This window comes from Vidua macroura, chromosome 5, assembly GCF_024509145.1.
Source record: "Vidua macroura isolate BioBank_ID:100142 chromosome 5, ASM2450914v1, whole genome shotgun sequence".
Taxonomy (NCBI): domain Eukaryota; kingdom Metazoa; phylum Chordata; class Aves; order Passeriformes; family Viduidae; genus Vidua; species Vidua macroura.
The window spans coordinates 62488348-62507704 of record NC_071575.1 but is presented as its reverse complement, the minus strand read 5'-3'; the positions used below and the strand labels follow the sequence as shown (position 1 = coordinate 62507704).

Here is a 19357-nt window from a genome sequence, read left to right as displayed (position 1 = left end):
ATTCTAACTAACAATGGTCAATTAAATTCAATTTACCATTAACAAGATACTATTATATAAATGGCTAAATTTATTCACTAATTTAGTCTGTTGTAGTAGATACACCAATTATTTTTATTTGTTAGCCCAAATGCTACTTAGCCCAAATACTTAAGAATGCTTATTCCTGTTACAAGAAAAGTGAGCTGCATGATGAGGGACAGAGCCACAATGCAGTCCTACAGTTTGTTAAGTTCTGATGGTCAGGAGGCAAGACTGTAGAGTACAGTATTTGTCAGGCAGTCTTAGAAGAAAGGATAATTATTGTGTTTTCTGTGTTAAGTCATCTAGAAGCATGGAATATAAAAAAAAAAAAATCCAAGTCCCCAAAAGAGTTTACAAATCTGGATTCCAGCCAGCCACAACAGTGAGTGAAGCAAGCAGATGGGAAAATAAGGGCTAGGATAAGGAGCAAGTTTCTCCTGCTAAGTAGTAGTCACAGCATAACACCTGCCTACTGCCATCCTCTTATCACTGCAGAAAGCCAAGTGTTAGTAGTAACAAACACTGTCAAGTGCCATGCTTTTGCAAAAGGAGTGAGCTCCCAAAGTGTAAGCACTCAAAACAGTCAAAATCACTTCTAGAATCACAATTTCTAGATTCATAAAAAGTGCCTGTGATTGAGAATAAAAAATACGAGCAGCTACATTCTTTGTAAAAAATTTTTGTTTCCTTCTACATCTCCAGAAATTATCCTAGAAAAGAATCCACTTTTCAAATGACAAACTAGTCCTTTAACTACTCAGTGATAACATATAAATGTCAAACTAAAGGTAAACTGTGGAATATATGTACATATAGTAGAATGTTCAAAATAAATCATTAAGAACAGAAATTCAAGTTTATTTTAACTCTTTTTCACACCTGGATTAAAGTGAGTCTCTTAATATTCACACAGACTTTGTTTTGATAATTAATTATAACATAAATTTATGCAAATCAATTCAATGGAGTTTAATGCCATCATATTTACACCTAGAAGAAGTGTAAATTACTTTACTTGTTCTTTTTGGCTGGAATAGACTTGCTATTTCTAAGTCACAAAATCAATTTATTTCCCTTAAAAGTATAGAAAGCAAACAAACCTTGAAAAGGTTCAATTTTGACCTATTTTTTATCTGTCTGGTTATTGCTCTCTAGGAAACAAGGTGACTTCTTGCTCCCTTGCAATGACTGAAAACATGTTCTTTAGGGAGACTTCTGTAAAAGGTGCTGAAAAATCTAGCCTAATTCTTTATTTTCTGTTGATCTTTTTCTCTAAAAATAAATTGGCTAGCTTGAGAAGACAGTTTCAAAATTAATGTTTGCAATGGTACAATTCAAAAGCAACAACTTTTAATATTTTTTTTATGTACAGAAATAAATTATAAAAATTATACATTTGTTTCTTTTGAAGAAATAAGATGATGGACTTCAGTAGAAGACAAAGTACAACAGTGTGCAGATCTGCTTTAGGAAGATCATTGCATAGACAAAATCTGCAGGTGGAAACTTGTGTACTTTCTGAGAGAAGGGCAACCTGAGGTTACTGAATACCAAAACTGAAGGAACAATATCAGGAAAACAATTAAGTAGTTCAGAAAATAATATTGTTAATTGAGTAGGTCAGATGTTTTCTTCATGGAGACAGCTGCCAGTGCAGCACTCATTTTTTAAGTGCAAGCAGCAAGGATAAAAGATTTGTTCCAGTGACACTTAAAAATGCACACCCAAAAATTAAATCACACAATAAATGCAGCACTATGTGGGTCCCACTGAAAATTTGGTTTCACTTGAAGAGAAGTAAAAAAATAATTAATTTTTAGCTTATATCTATAGGATAATGCAATAGTTTCTTCTGTTTCCAGTGCTCCTTTCTAAAGTGTACCCCACAAAAGATAAACTCCTGTCAAATGAGTAATTTGTCATTTCCTCCCATCACTGGGAGAAATCAGTTTCAATCTGAGACCAGCTGAACTAATAGCAATTGCACCTATTTAGTATTGTTGGAATGCCAATATATAAACCCAGTAAATACATTCTTAATTCATTCGGGGATCATAGGTTCGTAAATCAAGAGGGTTATTAATTTGGGTTTGGAAGAAGTGTATTAATAGTGTCAATTAATTTTTAAATTGAATTGCATACTAAGAGCTTAACCTTCAGGTCAAGAGATGCTCAGAAGCCAATTTAGTATAAAAGTCAATGGGACAATTGCTACGAAGGAGTGCTGCTCAATCTAATAATTGCAGAACTGGTCTCCATCCACAACAATATTGCTTTCATACAACTTTATGGCAAAGATGATGTGGCTCAATGAACAGCTGTGTCAGAAGAGTCCAGCAACGTGGGTCTGGATGGCACACAACCACACAGAATTACTGAATTATTGAGATTAGGCATGACCTCTGGAGGTCACCAAGTCCAACCCAATGCCCAGAGCAGGGTCAAGTAGAGCAAGTTGCTCAGGATTGAGTCCTGTTGGATCTTTAGAAGCCTACAGTGAGTCAATCTATCAGAAAATCTATCAGTAAATGTTCAGTCACCCACAATATATATTTTATATTCAGAAAGTGATCTTAGAACTATGTGATCTTGCCTGCTTTTACCCCCATTACCCATGATATCTGTATTAAAAACTGTTCAGGACATAAATCCTAACTTATGATGTAAATACATGGGACAAAGCTCATAGTGATGGTAGGAGTCCTATGAGAATTGCAAGTAATTGTATCTGACAAGAAGTTCATTGAATTTAAATTCTAAAGTGAAAACAATACACATCCCAAACCAATATACATCACAAAGTCTTCAGGAAGTAATTTAATTCTTTTAAAAGTTCTTTCTAATTAGAATAATTCTTTCTTTCTTCCTCTCTACTTTTTAAAAATCTCTATTTAAATAAATCTCAACACTGGTGTTAGCCTCCTTATTTACCTATGGTATGGTCATTATTCCACTACTTCATTATTAACCTTGGGGTGAAAAAGAATGGAGTGAAGGACTGCAGCAGCAGAACTGTAGATTAGAGTCACCAGTGCCCACATCATTAACTTACAGGGACAAAAGAGCAAGTGTTACTGGCTTCAGAGCTTCCGACATAACAACCCAGGCACTGGCTGTGAAAGAAAAGAACAAGACTTACAAATAAAGAATCCTTATGAAAAAAAACCATCATGCTGATATGGAGGTTGTGAGAGCTCTAATGTTATTTAGATAGAAAAAAAACCTAACAAACCTGTCCTTGAATAAAGTCTCTCAGACTAATTAAATAATCTGTAGGAAATTGCAAAAATAATCTAATTGTCCATGCAGTGTTTATTCTTCATGTGTTTCTAACTACACAATGACTGAGAACATTTTTTCCTTTGATTAGTGATAAAAAAAATCAATACCTACCAAACACAGTATTTCTTTCATTTCCAGCTATCATATAACAAGGCAATGATAAAGTATGGTATCTTTTCCTCTCAGCTCAAGAAAACACATTTCCAAGGTCAAAAGAAGAATAATTTGACTTCTGAAACTTTTAAAATCCATTTTTATATGCTATGCGTTTAACACAAATCTCTCAACCGAATACAAGTATGGACTGACTTGCACCTGTCTTGCTTCATGAGGGTGAGCATGCTTCCTTCTTCAAATTCAGTGGAGGTGTCTATCTGGGAATTTTCCCCAGGAAAAGCTGGATTTCTGGTCAAGTGTCAAATACTTCTGGAGACTGTGGCATTGACCTACAATTTACAGGAACAAAAACCTTGAATTGAAGTCTTGATTGAGGGTTCTGTCTTCAAATCATTAGATTTAGGTCATTACATCAGTAGAAGTTTTTTTTTTTTTTCCCTGAAAATGTCATTCAAGAACAGCATCAGTGACCTGACAGTACAGTGCAGTCCCATCAGTGAGCTGCTATTGATGGACGCACCTGTGCAGAAATGTTCTTATTGAAATTAATGCACAGCGACCAGTGTTACAGATCATGGAGCCATGTTCTGAGAATAACACCAAAACTGCACAGTAATGTAATTCAGCTTCCTTGAAAGCACTTTTGTTTATCATCCTGAAAACACAGCAAAGCCCATCTTATGCTTTTAAGCATGTGTGGACCAATTCCAGAACTACATAAACAAAATTGAATAAAACCTCAGGGTGTGCAAATGCCCTTATGCCACATTTGGAGCACACACACTTTAGTTGAGGGGCAGAGACAAGGGCTCCAGATTTACCCTTTTAATCAATTTTTTTAGTATTTTTTTTATTACTCTGAAATTAAGCCCTGATAATTCAAAACCATTTTTATCACTAACCTTAGTGTGATGATACATTTACTTAAAGATGTCTGGATCACCAGATAATCTTGCAATACAACCACTTAGTGAAAGTAATCCAAATGTTTCTGCAGTTGTGAAAAACATCAACAGCAGGCAGTGAAGACTAGCTGGATCCTAATCCCCAGACAAGGGATACCCTGTCCTTCAGGTGTCATGAGGCGGCATGAATCAGGAACTCTGTTGAATTTAAAAGTGTGGTAGCGCAATGGAAATCAGACATCATCCCCACCAACTGAATTAATTAAAGCTTCAGGCTTACTAAGGGGAAAACGTTGAGAATTTGGCCAGTTGGGTGCTTCAGCACCACTTGCACTGGAGCGCTAAATTGGCTGAGGTTTCTTCCCTACTCAGTTTGGCTCATGCATGGCCTCTGAGCAGTGACAAGCATTGGGTGAGTTTCTGCAGGTATTATTTTAGAGTCATTTTCTCCAAACTCCTCATTGCACCATGCTTTAATATTTATGGAAATGTATCTACAAAACATGCAACCTCTTATAAATTTCCATGGTGATGTCTGTGTGAATACTTCTAACTTCAGAAGTATCTGTTAATTTTCATGACAAAAAGGCTTTGCAATCACATTAAGTGCTAGAATTTTGACATGGAAAAGTTATTCCTCTCAAAGAGATGAGAGAGATGTGCAAATAAGGTTCTGAATGGACATGCTGTCACAATTTTACATGGAACATCAACAATACATCCCTAGAATAATATGCTTTCATTTTATCTTTTATAAGTTCATAAAATATTCATCTCCTTTCCCAGCCACGCTGTGAGATCAATCTCAGCAGCACTGTTAGTTCATATGAAATGTAAAATGAAACCGATTATAAACATGAAAGAGGAAAGTCTCATTTTGTCTAATCCAAGGGAAATGAAAATAAGGCAAAGAAAAAAGCACTCAGAGAATAGGTCCACTGTAGTTTGCTAATCTAAGATATCATCACATTTCAGAAACAACCAAATGTTTATGGATATTTTAATGGTGAGGTAGATCACTGAATACTAAATATTAAAATGGGAAAATGAAGAGACTAGATACAGGATAACTTTGACTAGCAAGTGCACAAACTGGTGCCATGGTGGTCGAGAAGTTATCAATTCAAACCCAGGCTCTTACCGAGCCACTTTATCTGCTGTTTTTCAGAATACCAGCCACCACTCAGCAGCAGTAATTCACAATGAGCCTCACACTTCTCTTTCATTTCACTATAACAGATACTTGTAGGTTTGCTATCTTTCTACTGTCAGGACAAATTTAAAGGATTATTTTCTGGTAGGGTGTTGTGTGCAGCTTTGTTTCTGTCTTATTCTGTCTTCTGCTGTGGATATTTACTGGGATGCAATTTAAACTTGCATTGCTGTAGGAAGAGGCTATCATTTGTTTATTTCAATGGCTCTTTTCAAATTTATTTTGACAGACTGTCTCCAGAACTTTGTCCCTGGGGAAGTTTTTGACCTCCAACAAATTTTCTATGTCTCACCTTAATCAACTCATGAGCAGCTAGCAAGAGCAGCATGGGAAGTATACAATACCAAAATTTGATAGCAAAGAAAAGTAACTGAGAAAGATCACATTTAAAACAAAAGCCAATACAGAGATGAGCAGGAGAGAACAAAATGTTTCCTGCAATCTCATAAACCTCTTGTAAACAATACTATTTAGATGAACTTCACTCTTTGATTTTTCTCTGCTCCCAAAAGTTGCCTTTATCTTTCAGTACAGCCATAGAGACTACTTTCTTCCCATGCAGAAGTGATCACATTTGCCCACTGCAAGAGCTATTACCAAAACAATAATCCTCCAATGGGTTGAGACAGCTGAGTATTACCCATTACTTTCCATTTCTGCCAGATGTATGATTTACAAAATGTTGAAGTTTAAAATTAAATAACAAATTATTTTGAAGAATTGATGGCCAAGACTATGGAACATTTTGGTCTAAGACAAATAAAAACCCAACTAAACACACACAATAATTCTTTTTTTGCTCTGTAGTACAATAAAACATGTATTTTTTATCAAACTTGAAAATTCAAAGGACTTGGGAAAAGAATTTTTAGATAAACAGCCTGAGGTTTTAGCCTTTCTAAAGCAAGTGTTCTCAAAAGCTGAAGCCAGGAAATGGGAAAAGATTCTACTAGAAATAACTCTAGGCTCATACTAATAAAACTAAGCTCATAGAAGACATGTGTGACTGTAGTAAATGTGGTAACAAATTTCTAGTGTTTTTTTGGTGAAATTTGCAGCTGAGAAGGTTAGGAATTTTTTACTTTTATCCAAAGAAATAAAGGACTTGGCATTTTTGCAGAATCCCAAGAACGTTTAGAACTCCAAGCAGAAGAAATCAACTAAGACACTCTGGAGCTCCACTGATGGGAAGCTTATCTATTACAAACTTTTCAGGTAACTAAAGGTATATTTGTGACTTTGGATTTAATCATCTGAATTCCTGGTCCTAAATGAATACATGTCCTATGATGAATCTATATTGTAGTATTGAGAAGCTTATTTAAGAATGTTGGGTGGCTGACATGCTAAACTGTAGAGAAAAGAGGAATTATGCCCATACTAAAATGGAAAAAATGAGAGAGCAATATCATGCAGTTATCATCCAGTCACATAGGAAGCATGTGCTGAAGAAGGAAATTTAATGTCTTCTGAGTTCAAGTCCACATTACAAACACAATTACAAGGCAGAGAACTCCATTCCTGCATAAATAATAGAAGGTAATTGATGTATTTTCTTTTTATCCCCTTTGGCATGTGCAATACATCATTTTCTGTTTGAGGAATTCACTTATCTAGAAACATGGCATACTGAAAATAAAACCAGAATTCAGTTACTTTTTTACTGAATCTGTAATGTTACAGTAGGAAGGATTCCTTTCCAGCTACCAAATATAATTATTTATGAAGTCTCACGCTTCAGCTTACTCATGTGCTCAACTTTACTCCCAAATGTACAGTGACTTACTGGTTCCTGTGTTTATAGGCTCAGATTTAAAGGAATAATAAAGGCATTTGTGTTGTTTGGTGAATGTGTTTAATTATGTGCTGTTGTTAATTTTGCTCACAGGAAATCCCTTGTCTTAGATACCCTTTCATTCACACTCAGGACCAGCTCACAGGCCCTTCTGGGATGAACCAATGGAAGGGACTAAGAGAAAGATCTTGGCAAATCACAAAGTCCTTTTCAAGCTCTTCAGGGGTCAGACCGTAAATCTGCTCACTCACTCCTTCAGCCACATACTGGGATACTTGCTCTGTCAGAGACAAGAATAATCTGGTTGCACAGAAACCTCTCTACCCCTGTAAAAATTAAAAATTAGTTGAAATGGTGCAAAGCAAACATATTTGGTATTTTTTCTGGTATTACTGCCCTAGGCCCAAGCACATAAGCCAGTTATGATATGACAGCAAAATTTTACCCATACATAATCAACTCAAAACTCTAAAATCTTACGCCTCCTGTAAGAAAATGCTGCAGAGAAACACCATGTTCTTCAGCCATCCTTCACTCTCTCCTGATCTTAACAGGTATTAGAACCTGCCATTCTATTCACCAAGTTTTCTTGGTCTCTGAACCTGAAAACTGCCATCCTTTCCTGACATGAGGATCAACTCACACACAGATCTGCTTTGGGAAAACCGTTAAGGCTCCTTCCATCTAATCTCCCACTTCTCTGCCAACCTGCAGATGCCTGTGCTAGAATCTGTCTGGCTCACATTGCTGCCCACCTCCAGAAGGCAAAGTTAATGCCCCTGGAACACCAATTCTACCACTTCTACATGGTATTATTTTAGATTAATACAACTGCAGTTAGACATGAAGGGTTTATTCAGCTGGATTTGTCCATAGCACATGTGAAATCAGAAGTGCTCTACCCATTACCTACTGTTAATGTCATCTGTCTTAAAATGGTAATTGATTAGACTTTAAAAAGTCTGATCAATATGTTACTAGAGACTCCTAAGAAATAGAAAAATAACATCCACAGCATGCCCTTCCCCCATCTAGGGATATTTCCAATATTTCTTGACATATTTATTAAAAGCTGCATTTTTGGCAGATGTCCTAGTGTTGTACATATATTGTGGTAAACATGGAGTTACTTAAAAATTTATTTTCATTATAAGACAAATCAACAACAGCAATACTATTCTAGCAGAATGACTACAAACTCCAAATCAAGAAATGGTGACCGCTTTAACAGAGTGGACTTTAGTAGAGGAGATGACTCAGCAAAGAAGTAATTTTGGTAAAATATGTGAAACTGAAGGATAATGGGATGTTATGTCTTGTATTCTTCTTTTCTGCCATTTGCTTCCTACCCCATTTCTGAACTAAAAGCCAAGACAAATTGAAAAGGCAGGGCTACAGAGAGACAAACCTACTGACTCTCTTCCTCTGTTTCCAAATGTCTCTTTTTGTCCAGACCAGAGCCCCTGCTCCCTAGTGACAACAGGACATTCATGATGGTCTTTGGAAAAGGAGTCCATTACATACCCTTGTCCCACCAGTGAAAACATCTTTGTACCTTCCAGTCAAGGTACCTTTCCAGCTCCCCTCCCATCTTCATCTGTCTGTACTAATGCATCTCATGTTTCCAAATATCTGGGGTCTTGGTTTTGTTTATCCTTGGTTTTGTTTATTCACAAAAGAGCCCACTTTTGTGAAGCCACTCACACACAGAGTTTTGCACTTCTGACCAGGCCCCCACAGCAAAACAGGTGAAATGACTTGCAAATACAGATGTCAGTAATTTCTCAATGTTTTTTTTCCCCTCTGCATATGTCTGTTTCACCTCTGGAACCCAAGTAATTCCTAGGGAAAATGAACTGAAGAACCCTGGTTTCCCACAGACTTATAGTGATAATGAGCTGTAATTGAAACTTTTCTCATTACGAAGACATTTATATGGTCTCTCAACCATGTGAATCACCGTTTAATAAGAGGCAAGTTCATGTTACAGCCTTTGGGAAATTTACAGGATCTCTCAGCCCTACCCAGATGCCTGTTTTCATGAAATAGCTTAATTATATTTGAGATAGATTTGGGTGAAACTGCCCAACAGCTTCAAAAGTTATTGGAGGAGTAAAGGAGACACAGCCAAGCATGATTGCATAAAGGCCTGTTTCCATAGAAACCAAGAGGAAAAACAGCAGTACAATTTGAAAAAATTTATTGCAGTCACTTTAATTGAAATTTTAAAAATATCTGACCATCTTTAAATCACATGCCATAACACAAAGTACATTTCTCCTGCCTTATCCCATTCAATACCCTGTCTGTAGACCTCTGCCTTCATGTATCCTGCTCTCCTATACCCCACAGGCACAAAAACTACACTTCTTAAAGTCAGGATGTTGTTCTGAGTGTATTTTGTCAACCTGCACTTCGGATGGAAACTATTTTTTTTTAGTCAAGGCAAGTTTCCTAGAAAGACGTGCCAATTGCTACACTCCATTGCTCTCACGCATGTGAGGCATATGACAGAACTAAGTAAAGGGAGAGCTCTTAGGAAGAGTGAGCTACAGTATCACCTGCTGAACAGCGTATCCCACTGCTGGGGCTCTAGGGAAGGTCTGCAGGTTGGAGTGTGGGATTTTGGCCACTAAGGACAAGCAGCAGAAGGTAACTTGTGCGAGGGTGGTGAACACTTGCTGGGGGGCAGTCAGTAAATTTCATGGGAAGAACTGCCACCCACCCCTCTCTTTGTCATACACTCTTCAGGTGTAGCACCCACCTGAGCCATCAGCTCTGGCGACAGCATCCAGAGTAAACAATAATGCCCATGTGCAGCTCAATAAAATGAGGTCTGCACGTGGAGTGAAACCACTCTGCAAACGGCCGTGACACGGAGATGCTCGAAGCAAAGAGGTGTCACTTGTTTTTGCAGCCACAGCCCGAAGCCCAGCTGCCTTTCGTCCTTCCCGGCCGCAAGCAGAGCTCCTGGACCGCAGGACCCTTCTCCACTCCGGCTCGGACAGCTTCCGCAGCGACGCGATGCCCCCGGTACGGCTCGAAGCGCTGCCGGTCCCCTCGCGGCTGCAGCGCGGGGCAGTGCTGGGCAGCGTCCGGCCGGGGCAGTGCTGGGCAGTGTCCGGCCGGGGCGGCGGGGGCGGTGCTGGGCAGTGTCCAGCCGGGGCATTGCTGGGCAGTGTCCGGCCGGGGCAGTGCTGGGCAGTGTCCGGCCGGGGCGGCGGGGGCATTGCTGGGCAGTGTCCGGCCGGGGCAGTGCTGGGCAGTGTCCGGCCGGGGCGGTGCTGAGCAGTGTCCGGCCGGGGCGGCGGGGGCATTGCTGGGCAGTGTCCGGCCGGGGCAGTGCTGGGCAGTGTCCGGCCGGGGCAGTGCTGAGCAGTGTCCGGCGGGGGCGGTGCCGGGCAGTGTCCGGCCGGCCGGGGAAGGCGCTGGACAGTGTCCGGCCGGCCGGGGCGGTGCCGGCAGTGTCCGGCCGGGGCGGGGCAGGCGGCGGGGCCAGCGCCATCGCTTTCCCGAGCGCCCCCTCCCGGCTGGGGCCGCGCTGGGGGCCGGGCGGGGGTCGCCGCTCTCCCTCCCGCCCGCCGAGCGCCCTCGCCCCCCCGCTCGGGCCGTTCTCCGCCTTCTGCCGGCCGTGCCAGGCAGCCTCTCTCTCGGCCTTCACTACCGGGTCAGGCGAGGCGGGAGCGGCGAAACAGCGCCCGCCTCGCTCCGGCACCGACACCGACACCCCTCCTCCTCCTCCCCGCGCCGCGGCCGTCCCCTCCCTCCCGCTGCCTCCCTCCCTCCTCCCTCCTCCCTCCTGCCAGTTTCTCTACAACTAGTGCATCCACGCGCAGGCAGGGTCCGGCCGCCGCAGCTGCCATGGATATCAGCTAAAGCCGGGAGGAGCGGGCACAGAGGCGCTCCCCGACCCAGCTCGCAGCCCGAGGGGCCGCCGGCCGGCACAGCCGCGGCCGCTCCCGCCCGCCCGGAGCCTGCCCGGAGGAGCGCGGCTGCCCCGGGGAGTGGGGGCAGAGAGGGAGGGGGGGAAGAAGCACAGACTGCAGGGAGGGAGTCGGGCAGAGCATCCCCACGGCAATGTCCAAGGGCTTGAAGAAAAAAAGCCACTGGACGAGCAGAGTCCACGAGATCGTGATCGTAAGGAACCCGGAGGGACAGCTGGGCTTCGAGCTGAAGGGGGGCGCCGAGAATGGGCAGTTCCCCTACCTGGGGGAAGTGAAGCCCGGCAAGGTGGCCTATGAGGGCGGCAGCAAGTTGGTGCCGGAGGAGCTGCTGCTGGAGGTAAATGAGACCCCCGTGGCCGGGCTCACCATCAGGGATGTGCTGGCCGTGATCAAGCACTGCAAGGACCCCATCCGCCTCAAGTGCGTCAAGCAAGGTAAGGCAGGCACGGGCCCCCCTCTCTACCCACCCCCTGGGGGCCGGGGCAGGTCTGGGGGAACGGAGGGGGAGCAACTTTGTTGCTGCAGTTTGACTTTCCCCCTCCCCGCCGGAGCCGCCCCCTCCCCGGCGGCGGGGGGAGGATGCGAGCGGCGCTGCGCGGTACCCGCAGCCGGGCGAATTAAATGTGCGTCAGTGACAGCGCTTCGCCATGCCGGGGGGGGCCGGGCGGGGGGCGCCGGCAGCACCCCCTGCAGCCCCGGTCTCACGAGGAAGGGTCCCCTCCCGACCCGACCCACCGGCCCCGGTCCCCGCCGCCCCTCCGGTTGTTGCTGCCGCTGGCGCTGCCGGGGGGCCGGAGCACCGGCCGGGGCCGGCTGCGGAGCGGGGCTTGCCCTTGGCTTCGCCTCTCTCCGGGCGCCTTGGCGTGGGGACTGGGGCTGCCGCCGCTCGCCGAGTCCCCGGTGGCGCCCAGGGTGGCGTTAGCATCTCTTAAGTGTCATTAGCGGAAAAGTCATTCATTTGATCTCTGGTGAAAACGATCGCTAATCCCAGGGAACGCGGAGCTCAGAGCAAGTGAGAGGACAGGCAGAAAGAAACTTTTGGGAGAGAACGGTATACTCTTGCCTCGCCTCTGTTTCGCTTATTTATTTTGAAGTACTGTAATAGGTTAATGCGTTTCCAGGAAAGTCAATAGAGAAGGGACGCCACAGATGCTGTTTACATGTTTGTTTCTGTCCTCTTTAAACTATGCTGAGTTGAGTTCTCTGCAGCTGAGCGCTCGCGAGGATGTTTCTGCTACCCCAGCAGCATTTCTGGAGCATAGGAGCTGCTCTGGGAACCGAGTCTGTAGGTGCTCCTTGGCTATGGGTGGTGCAGCGGCTGTAGGCGTATCTCTAAAGTACGCATTCCAGCCGGGCAGTGAGCCCAGCCATTGAAAACTTGGGAATTTCTGCGGTGGGAAGTTTTTAGATACCATGCATCAGAGGCGCTTGTGCTCTGCAACTCTAGCCGTAAGCCTGTGCTCAGAGGACACAGAGGAGAATCTCTCTGACGCTGGGTATAATTTGGCAATTCTACTTCCTCTTTGTAATTGGCGGTTTATTGTTTAAAGTATAATTTGCGATACTTCTGAATGCTTGAAGAATATGCTAATTATTAGTTTATCCAGGCATGACAGAAACAGTACAAAAATCTGATTTCCACTCAGGCCTTCAGAAAGTACTTTATAGTATATTCAGTCATCTCCATGAGGTCAAGCCTCTATATACAGATATGATCTGGGACTTTTTTATTTGTCCTTATAGGTAAGTTGTGCAATATGCTGTAGATCATATCTTGACAGCTGGGCTATGCAGGGAGACACAATAGTTCATGTGATAAGTGAAGATTAAAAATTAGTATAATGGATTCTGTCTTGCCAGTATAGTGTCATCTTCAGGCACCTGAACTCCAGGAAAGCTGCTCTGTACTGTCCTTGTTTTATTAATAATTTTAGTGTGAGTGGTCTTACTGTGATGGGATTCAAAAAGAAGCATAATATGAAGTGTCAAGAAGATAAGGGTAGATTGTCTATAATACAATTTTTTTTTTTCAGAAATCCTATAGATTCTTCACAGTAAGGCAAATATAAGGTTACTTTGAGTTGCTATGTGAAACATATGTCCTATCTCTTCACTGTTTTTACAACAGTTCTCTTCAAGTCAAAGCAACCACTGGTGATTCATTAATATGTGCACCCTTAGTAAATTACCTGTCATACATGAATTAGGGACACTAGTCACACTAGTCAGGCTCTTAGTCTGGGAATTACTGCAATCTTCTGCATGAGACATAAGGGATAAATTCTGAATTCTACCTAATTCTATGTACCTGTATCTCTACATATCTGAGGAGTTTCAGTTCAGTGTGTTAACTCACTACAGTTTTAATGCAAATTCTCAAAGCACTGGCCACATGTCTGTGTGTTTGGAAATGACAGTTCAGCATAGATTCTTGGACTGAGAAAGACTTCCTGGCTGGAATGATCTTTCATGCGCTCCAGCATCCTTTACGCCAAAGAACGAGGCCTTCTGGATCCAACTTCCTATTTGAAAAAAAAAAAAAAAGGTCAATGGTTTGTGCACTTTACTACCTGACTCCTCCTTCAAGTGTAAGCCAGTGCAGTGTATCCCTGTGCCCCTTGGTGACAAAGCACAGGCAGCCACATTACAGCAATATTACTATTCCCTGACAGTGCTTTGCAGCAGTGTGTAGGAGAGAAAAGGCTGAGCAATAAAATCTTTATATGTTTTTGTAACTTTTTTACTCCTTTTAATTATGAAGCACCTTTAGTGTGCTGGAACAAGGTTAATGACTCCATTATCATTGTTTCCGCATAATTTATCAATGCTATCTCTGTCAATTAGAATAGCATGACCTTGAATGCACCATGTGACTATAGCTGCTTCTTCAGTGCTGCCTAGGAATGAAGTCAGAGAGAGAAATGTGGAGGTAGGACATGACTATTTATAATGTGATCTTTAACAGTCTGTGAGTATTTCTCTTGTTTGAAAGTTTTGACAATTCAGCAGTGAAAATTTACTTGTAGATGAAATCAGGGGATGCTAATTCAAGACTTAGCTGTTTTGAAGCATAGAAAAGGTGCTTTCATAATTTTTCCTTATGTTTGATTAAACACCCCCCTCTCTTTAATTAAATACATCATCATTTTTTACATTACTAGATGAAATACTACTTTTGAAAAGTTGGATGGAATACTGCTATTTTGTGTTAGCTAAACATCTTGAGTTATAAAAACCCTAAACATATAATGTAGGAGTTGCTGCATATTATGAGAAGGAGTAAACTTCATGAGAAACTGATTTGCAGTTCCATTATATAATTCAACATGAATTCTTCTAGGTATGACACCTGATAAATAAATAAGATCAATAAATAAATAATGCAGGACATTGTGCATGGGTTTGCATGAGGAGAAAAGACTGTAAGAATCATTATTATTATTATTCTTTAGTCTAAACTGTAAGAGTTCACAGAAATATTCCTTGGAGACTATTTCCTGTTTGGGTTTTTTTGTTAGCCACTTGTTGTGCTACTTTGGCAGAATCACAGAGAATCTCTGGAAACACATGGGATGAAGGATGAAATCTTGGCCCAGATGAAGTCAAAGGCAAAGCTGTTCTTGACATCAGATAAAGAAGGCCAGGTTTCCTCTGCAAAACCTCATGCTTTTTTGAATATATATTCTTCCAATGAGAGAATTGTATACAGCAGTTACATTAGTTGGGCGTATTGCAAACGTACATTTTGACCTTCTGCTCCTTTGGGTGAGGATAAGAGCCTTTTACTGTTTCTTAAAGAAATACTTCTGAATTTCAGATGTGTTTGTTTTCACATGCAGAACAGTTTGGATTAAGTGCTGTCTTCTTCCTACACATGTACAGATGCGTAGTTGTAAAAGTAGCAGTGTGTTAAGGAAAGGCATCTTAATTTGGATAAGCAGTCACATGGAGAAGAGTCATACGGGGAGCAATGTTGCCTCCAGTTCCATTCTCTGTTCACCACTGCTGTCTCAGATCCACAGTAATTCCCAGCAGTGGCTGACACAGGTCTGTGCTGTGCACACTCACTCCTTGAAGGGTTGCATGGACAGCCCACTTGGTTGTACTGCATAAACCAGGATCTTTATTCTTTATATAGAGTTATAAACTTCCACAGATGCCCTCAGCAGAATCCCAGTGAACTGTCTGAAAACATGGATTTCAGAACTCAGGAGCATTGCAACAGATTTTGCCCTGGAGATCCTGCCTGATGCATCTCTTTCTCAAGGAAAGTGGTTTGGATGTATTAAGTAACCAGGTGATCTGACCAACTGAGCAATTTAATTTATTTTTAGAAGTATTTACTAGTATGACTATTTGAAACATGAATAAAACATACACTTTCTATGGACACTTTCTAATGGCTCTTATCTGACTCTAAATAGTCAGACTTTAAGTGTCAACCCCTAATTCTTTAGCTCCTTATGCAAAAAAGACATTTAGTACACATAATGTAAGGAGGAACTAAAAAACAGTTTAATTTTCTTAGTACAATAATTTTCTTAATAGTAAGCATATGCTAGAATATTTTGCTGACTATAGATGTACTTGGACATGTTTTCAAGTGCTTTCCCAGTCAGGAAAAGGTTTGGACCCTCATTAGGATGGACATAGGAGCAGCCAAGTTTGGGCAGACTGCATCTTTCACATCCTATTCCTGGTGGCTGTGACTGTGGTTGCTGGGCGAAGTCTAAAAGGACAGAGGATGGTACTGTCCCAGCTCCCATGATTTGTGGCTAAGGGGTTTCTTGTAGTGTTTTTTCTTAAAGGGCTCATCCATAAGCTTTGCAATTAAAACCTGGCTTAACTTTTAAATTTTCTTTAAAAGTCTGTAACAGGCTTTTTGACAGAGAAATGCAAGAATTTTGTGATTTTCCAAAGTTTTGGCTACACGTGTAAATAAACATGTTAGCTAGTTAAAATGTTAGTATTTTACTACAGACTTTTTCATACACATATTCCTATGTATAGTTATGTTTTTAGAATTTTTTTTTGTTATTTAAGGTCATAAATAATTATCTTCTACATTCATTAAAACACTCTGTGCATATAGATAGTCTTTTGGCGATCTTTTATTCCTGAATGTCACTATATACTGTATTCCAAGATGGGAACATTGGTTATAGTTATCTTCACAAGAAGAACAGTATTTTGCAACAGAAAGTTGCATGATTTTCCAGAATAATAAAAAAACAATCACAACGGTCTTTCAAAAACCAGACCTAAAGAACCCTGAAAACCTGTGTGGTTTACTTTTCTCTATGACTTTTGCATAGATAGTATTTGAAAATAAACTTACTCCTTTTTCCTAATTTGTGCTCTTTAGGATTTTATTAACTCCTGAAATTAAATTCAGAGTTCTTTTTTTACCATTACTTTATGTTATTCTTATGCTTGTCCATCTTAATTTAAAGACCATTGAAACTGACTTCTGACTCATGTAGCTTGTGATTTATTCTTCAGCTCCTCCAGACAGCTTGTGATGTTTCATGTCAGGGACTCTGTTCACTGGCAGTAGAATTATATTCATCAGTCTTTTTCCTTCCCTGAGAATTACAAATGTGCCATTAAAGGATGGGGCCATGACTTTGTTAGTGCATCATTTCCTTGAAGAAATTAAATAATTTAGAGTGCTCTGCTTACTTCTGTTTAGTCACATAAGGTAAAGTTAATTTTACAGTAAGACTTGTACATCTGTTGATACTGTTGACATCAAAGGAAAATACTGGTGTGAGGGGGTAGAATTGTGTCTGACTTCCTTTATGCATCCTATAACCTTACCTGCATTAATTCAGCATTTCATGAAAGATATGGATTCTGAGCTTTTACTTCCAGTGTTCTTGATCTTCTTGCTCTTTATAGATGAGGAGGTCTTTTCATGACATGAAAGATTCTATAAATTATTCATCTCCATATTTTGTATACAAGAAGTGGTGTATACATGGAAAAAGTACTCCTTCAAAAGGGACTTATGGGAGGAGGTGGTCACAACTGTGATTTAGAAAGGGTGATGGAAAGTGCTCCAGTTGTAGAAACAGATGTTTCTTGTTCTTCTCTTCCTCATAGTGCTACAAACAAATAAACAAATTAAGGATTTTTTTTTTTTTAAACTGGGGAGCATCAAGGCAAAGTTCAAAGAACATAGTGATATTTTTTTGAATGTCTTAACATTCTTGAACTATTTTGCTTATGTACCTAGGTGTTTATAAGTATAAAATATATATAAAAATTTGTACAATCTTTGGTTTTTTTGAGACTGGTAGGAATTTTCATCTGTAGTAGTATTGCTACAGTACTACTGTAGAATATTTTTCATTCAAGTTTTGGTGCAAAACACACACACATATATATCTACATATATATATGTATATATATATACACATATATATATATATATATGATACTTACAATAAACCCATACACTCTGGTGGCCAGGAAATGTACAGAATGGCACAGGATTCTGCAATAGGAATATAATCATAGACTTTAGAATGAGATTGACTAGATGCCTATCCAAGTAGGTGCAGTCTAGAGCACAGAGTTGGATGATATTGATTTCAGTGGCAAAGTTCCTGTCATTGCGTTTTGTTGCTGAATGCCATTGTAATGCATGCCTTAACTGAATTTTCTGAAACCACAGGGGCTGTGATCCCAACAGTATCTCTTCAGCACACCTAATTTGTTACAAATCAGCTTTTCTTCAACCTCATAGAAATCCATCCAGTGAGAAGGTGTCATAGTTTTCTAGCCATTTGTGTAGCTTTCTAACTATAGGCCGAAATGAAAAGCGGAATGGTGGGCAGAAGTGAGAGAAAAGAAAGATATTTAAGGGCTTTAACAAAAATTATTTAGCATTCCTAAACTGGACAAAAATCCACACTGGTAAATGATAATCGCAAAAACAGTACTCATGGTTTGAATGTTCTTTTAATGTTAACCTATTATCTCTCATTTATTCAAACCTGCTATCTGCAATTTGGTGACTTCACTAGAAGCTGAGCTGAAAGAAAGCTGTAGTTTGTGTGTATCTGCCATGTATTTATACTTCTTTTTACATTATTCTTGAACTCCTAGTCAGTACCTTCAGATTGCTAGAATCCAGAAAGCTTAATCAAAATGTAGCTTGCTGTCAACACAGCACTACCAGGTGTCTTCTCATTCATACATACATTATGATTAGTAATATATGAATAATGCTGTTTCGCTCTGCTTATCAGCTTCAGACGTTTCTCCTGGGTGTCTTTGATTATTTCCACAGTGCATGAATTTGAGATGAAGGAAAGTAAGACAAGGAACAAAATGGAGAAAGTAAAATCGTGTGAAAGTTCCAGGAAAAAAAATTTAGTGATTATTAAAGTACATTACTGATTTTAGAATTTACGTGTTCTGTCATATTCAAGAGAGTGTATGGCCCTGTGCCTCCAGTACAGGAAAAATCAGCACAGGGAACATGTGTTTCTTACGTCTGTCTTAGTTTCTCAAAACATGTTGAAACCATAGAATCATTTAGTTTTGAAAAGACCTTTAAAATTATTGACTCTAACCATTAACCCAGCACTGCCAAGTCCACCATCAAACTATAACTCCAAGTGCCACATCTCCAGGGTTGGGTGGCTCAACCGCTTCCCTGGGCAGCTTTTTCCAATGTTTGACAATGCTTTCAGTATAGAAATTTTTCCTAATATCCAGTCTAAACCTCCCTTGTGCAACTTGAAGCCATTTCTTCTTGTCCTATTATTTGTTACCTGGGAGAAGAGGCTGACCCCCACCCAGCCACACCTCCTTTCAGGTAGCTGAAGAGAGTTATAAGGTCTCCCCTAAGCCTCTTCTTCTCCAGGCAAAACACCCCTGCTCACTCAGCCACTCCTCATCAGACTTGTGCTCCAGACCCTTCCCTCTGTTGCCCTTCTCTGGACATGCTCCAGCACCTCAATGTCTGTCTTGTAATGAGTGGCCCAGAACTGAGAACACAAGATGATTAATAAAGATATTAAGCAGGCCTGCCCCAAATACTGAGCCCTGAGGAGCCCCACTGGTG

At 41.0% G+C, this 19357-nt stretch overlaps 1 protein-coding gene across 1 annotated transcript in view; it reads left to right on the top strand.

Moving 5' to 3' along the window:
* The first annotated feature begins 11403 nt into the window (after positions 1-11403).
* MAGI2 (membrane associated guanylate kinase, WW and PDZ domain containing 2) overlaps positions 11404-19357 on the top strand; it is a 701810-nt gene continuing 693856 nt past the window's right edge. The window contains exon 1 of the mRNA XM_053977427.1: positions 11404-11714. Coding sequence (XP_053833402.1) covers positions 11414-11714 — 301 coding nt within the window. The 5' untranslated portion in view covers positions 11404-11413. The remainder of the gene's footprint in view (positions 11715-19357) is intronic.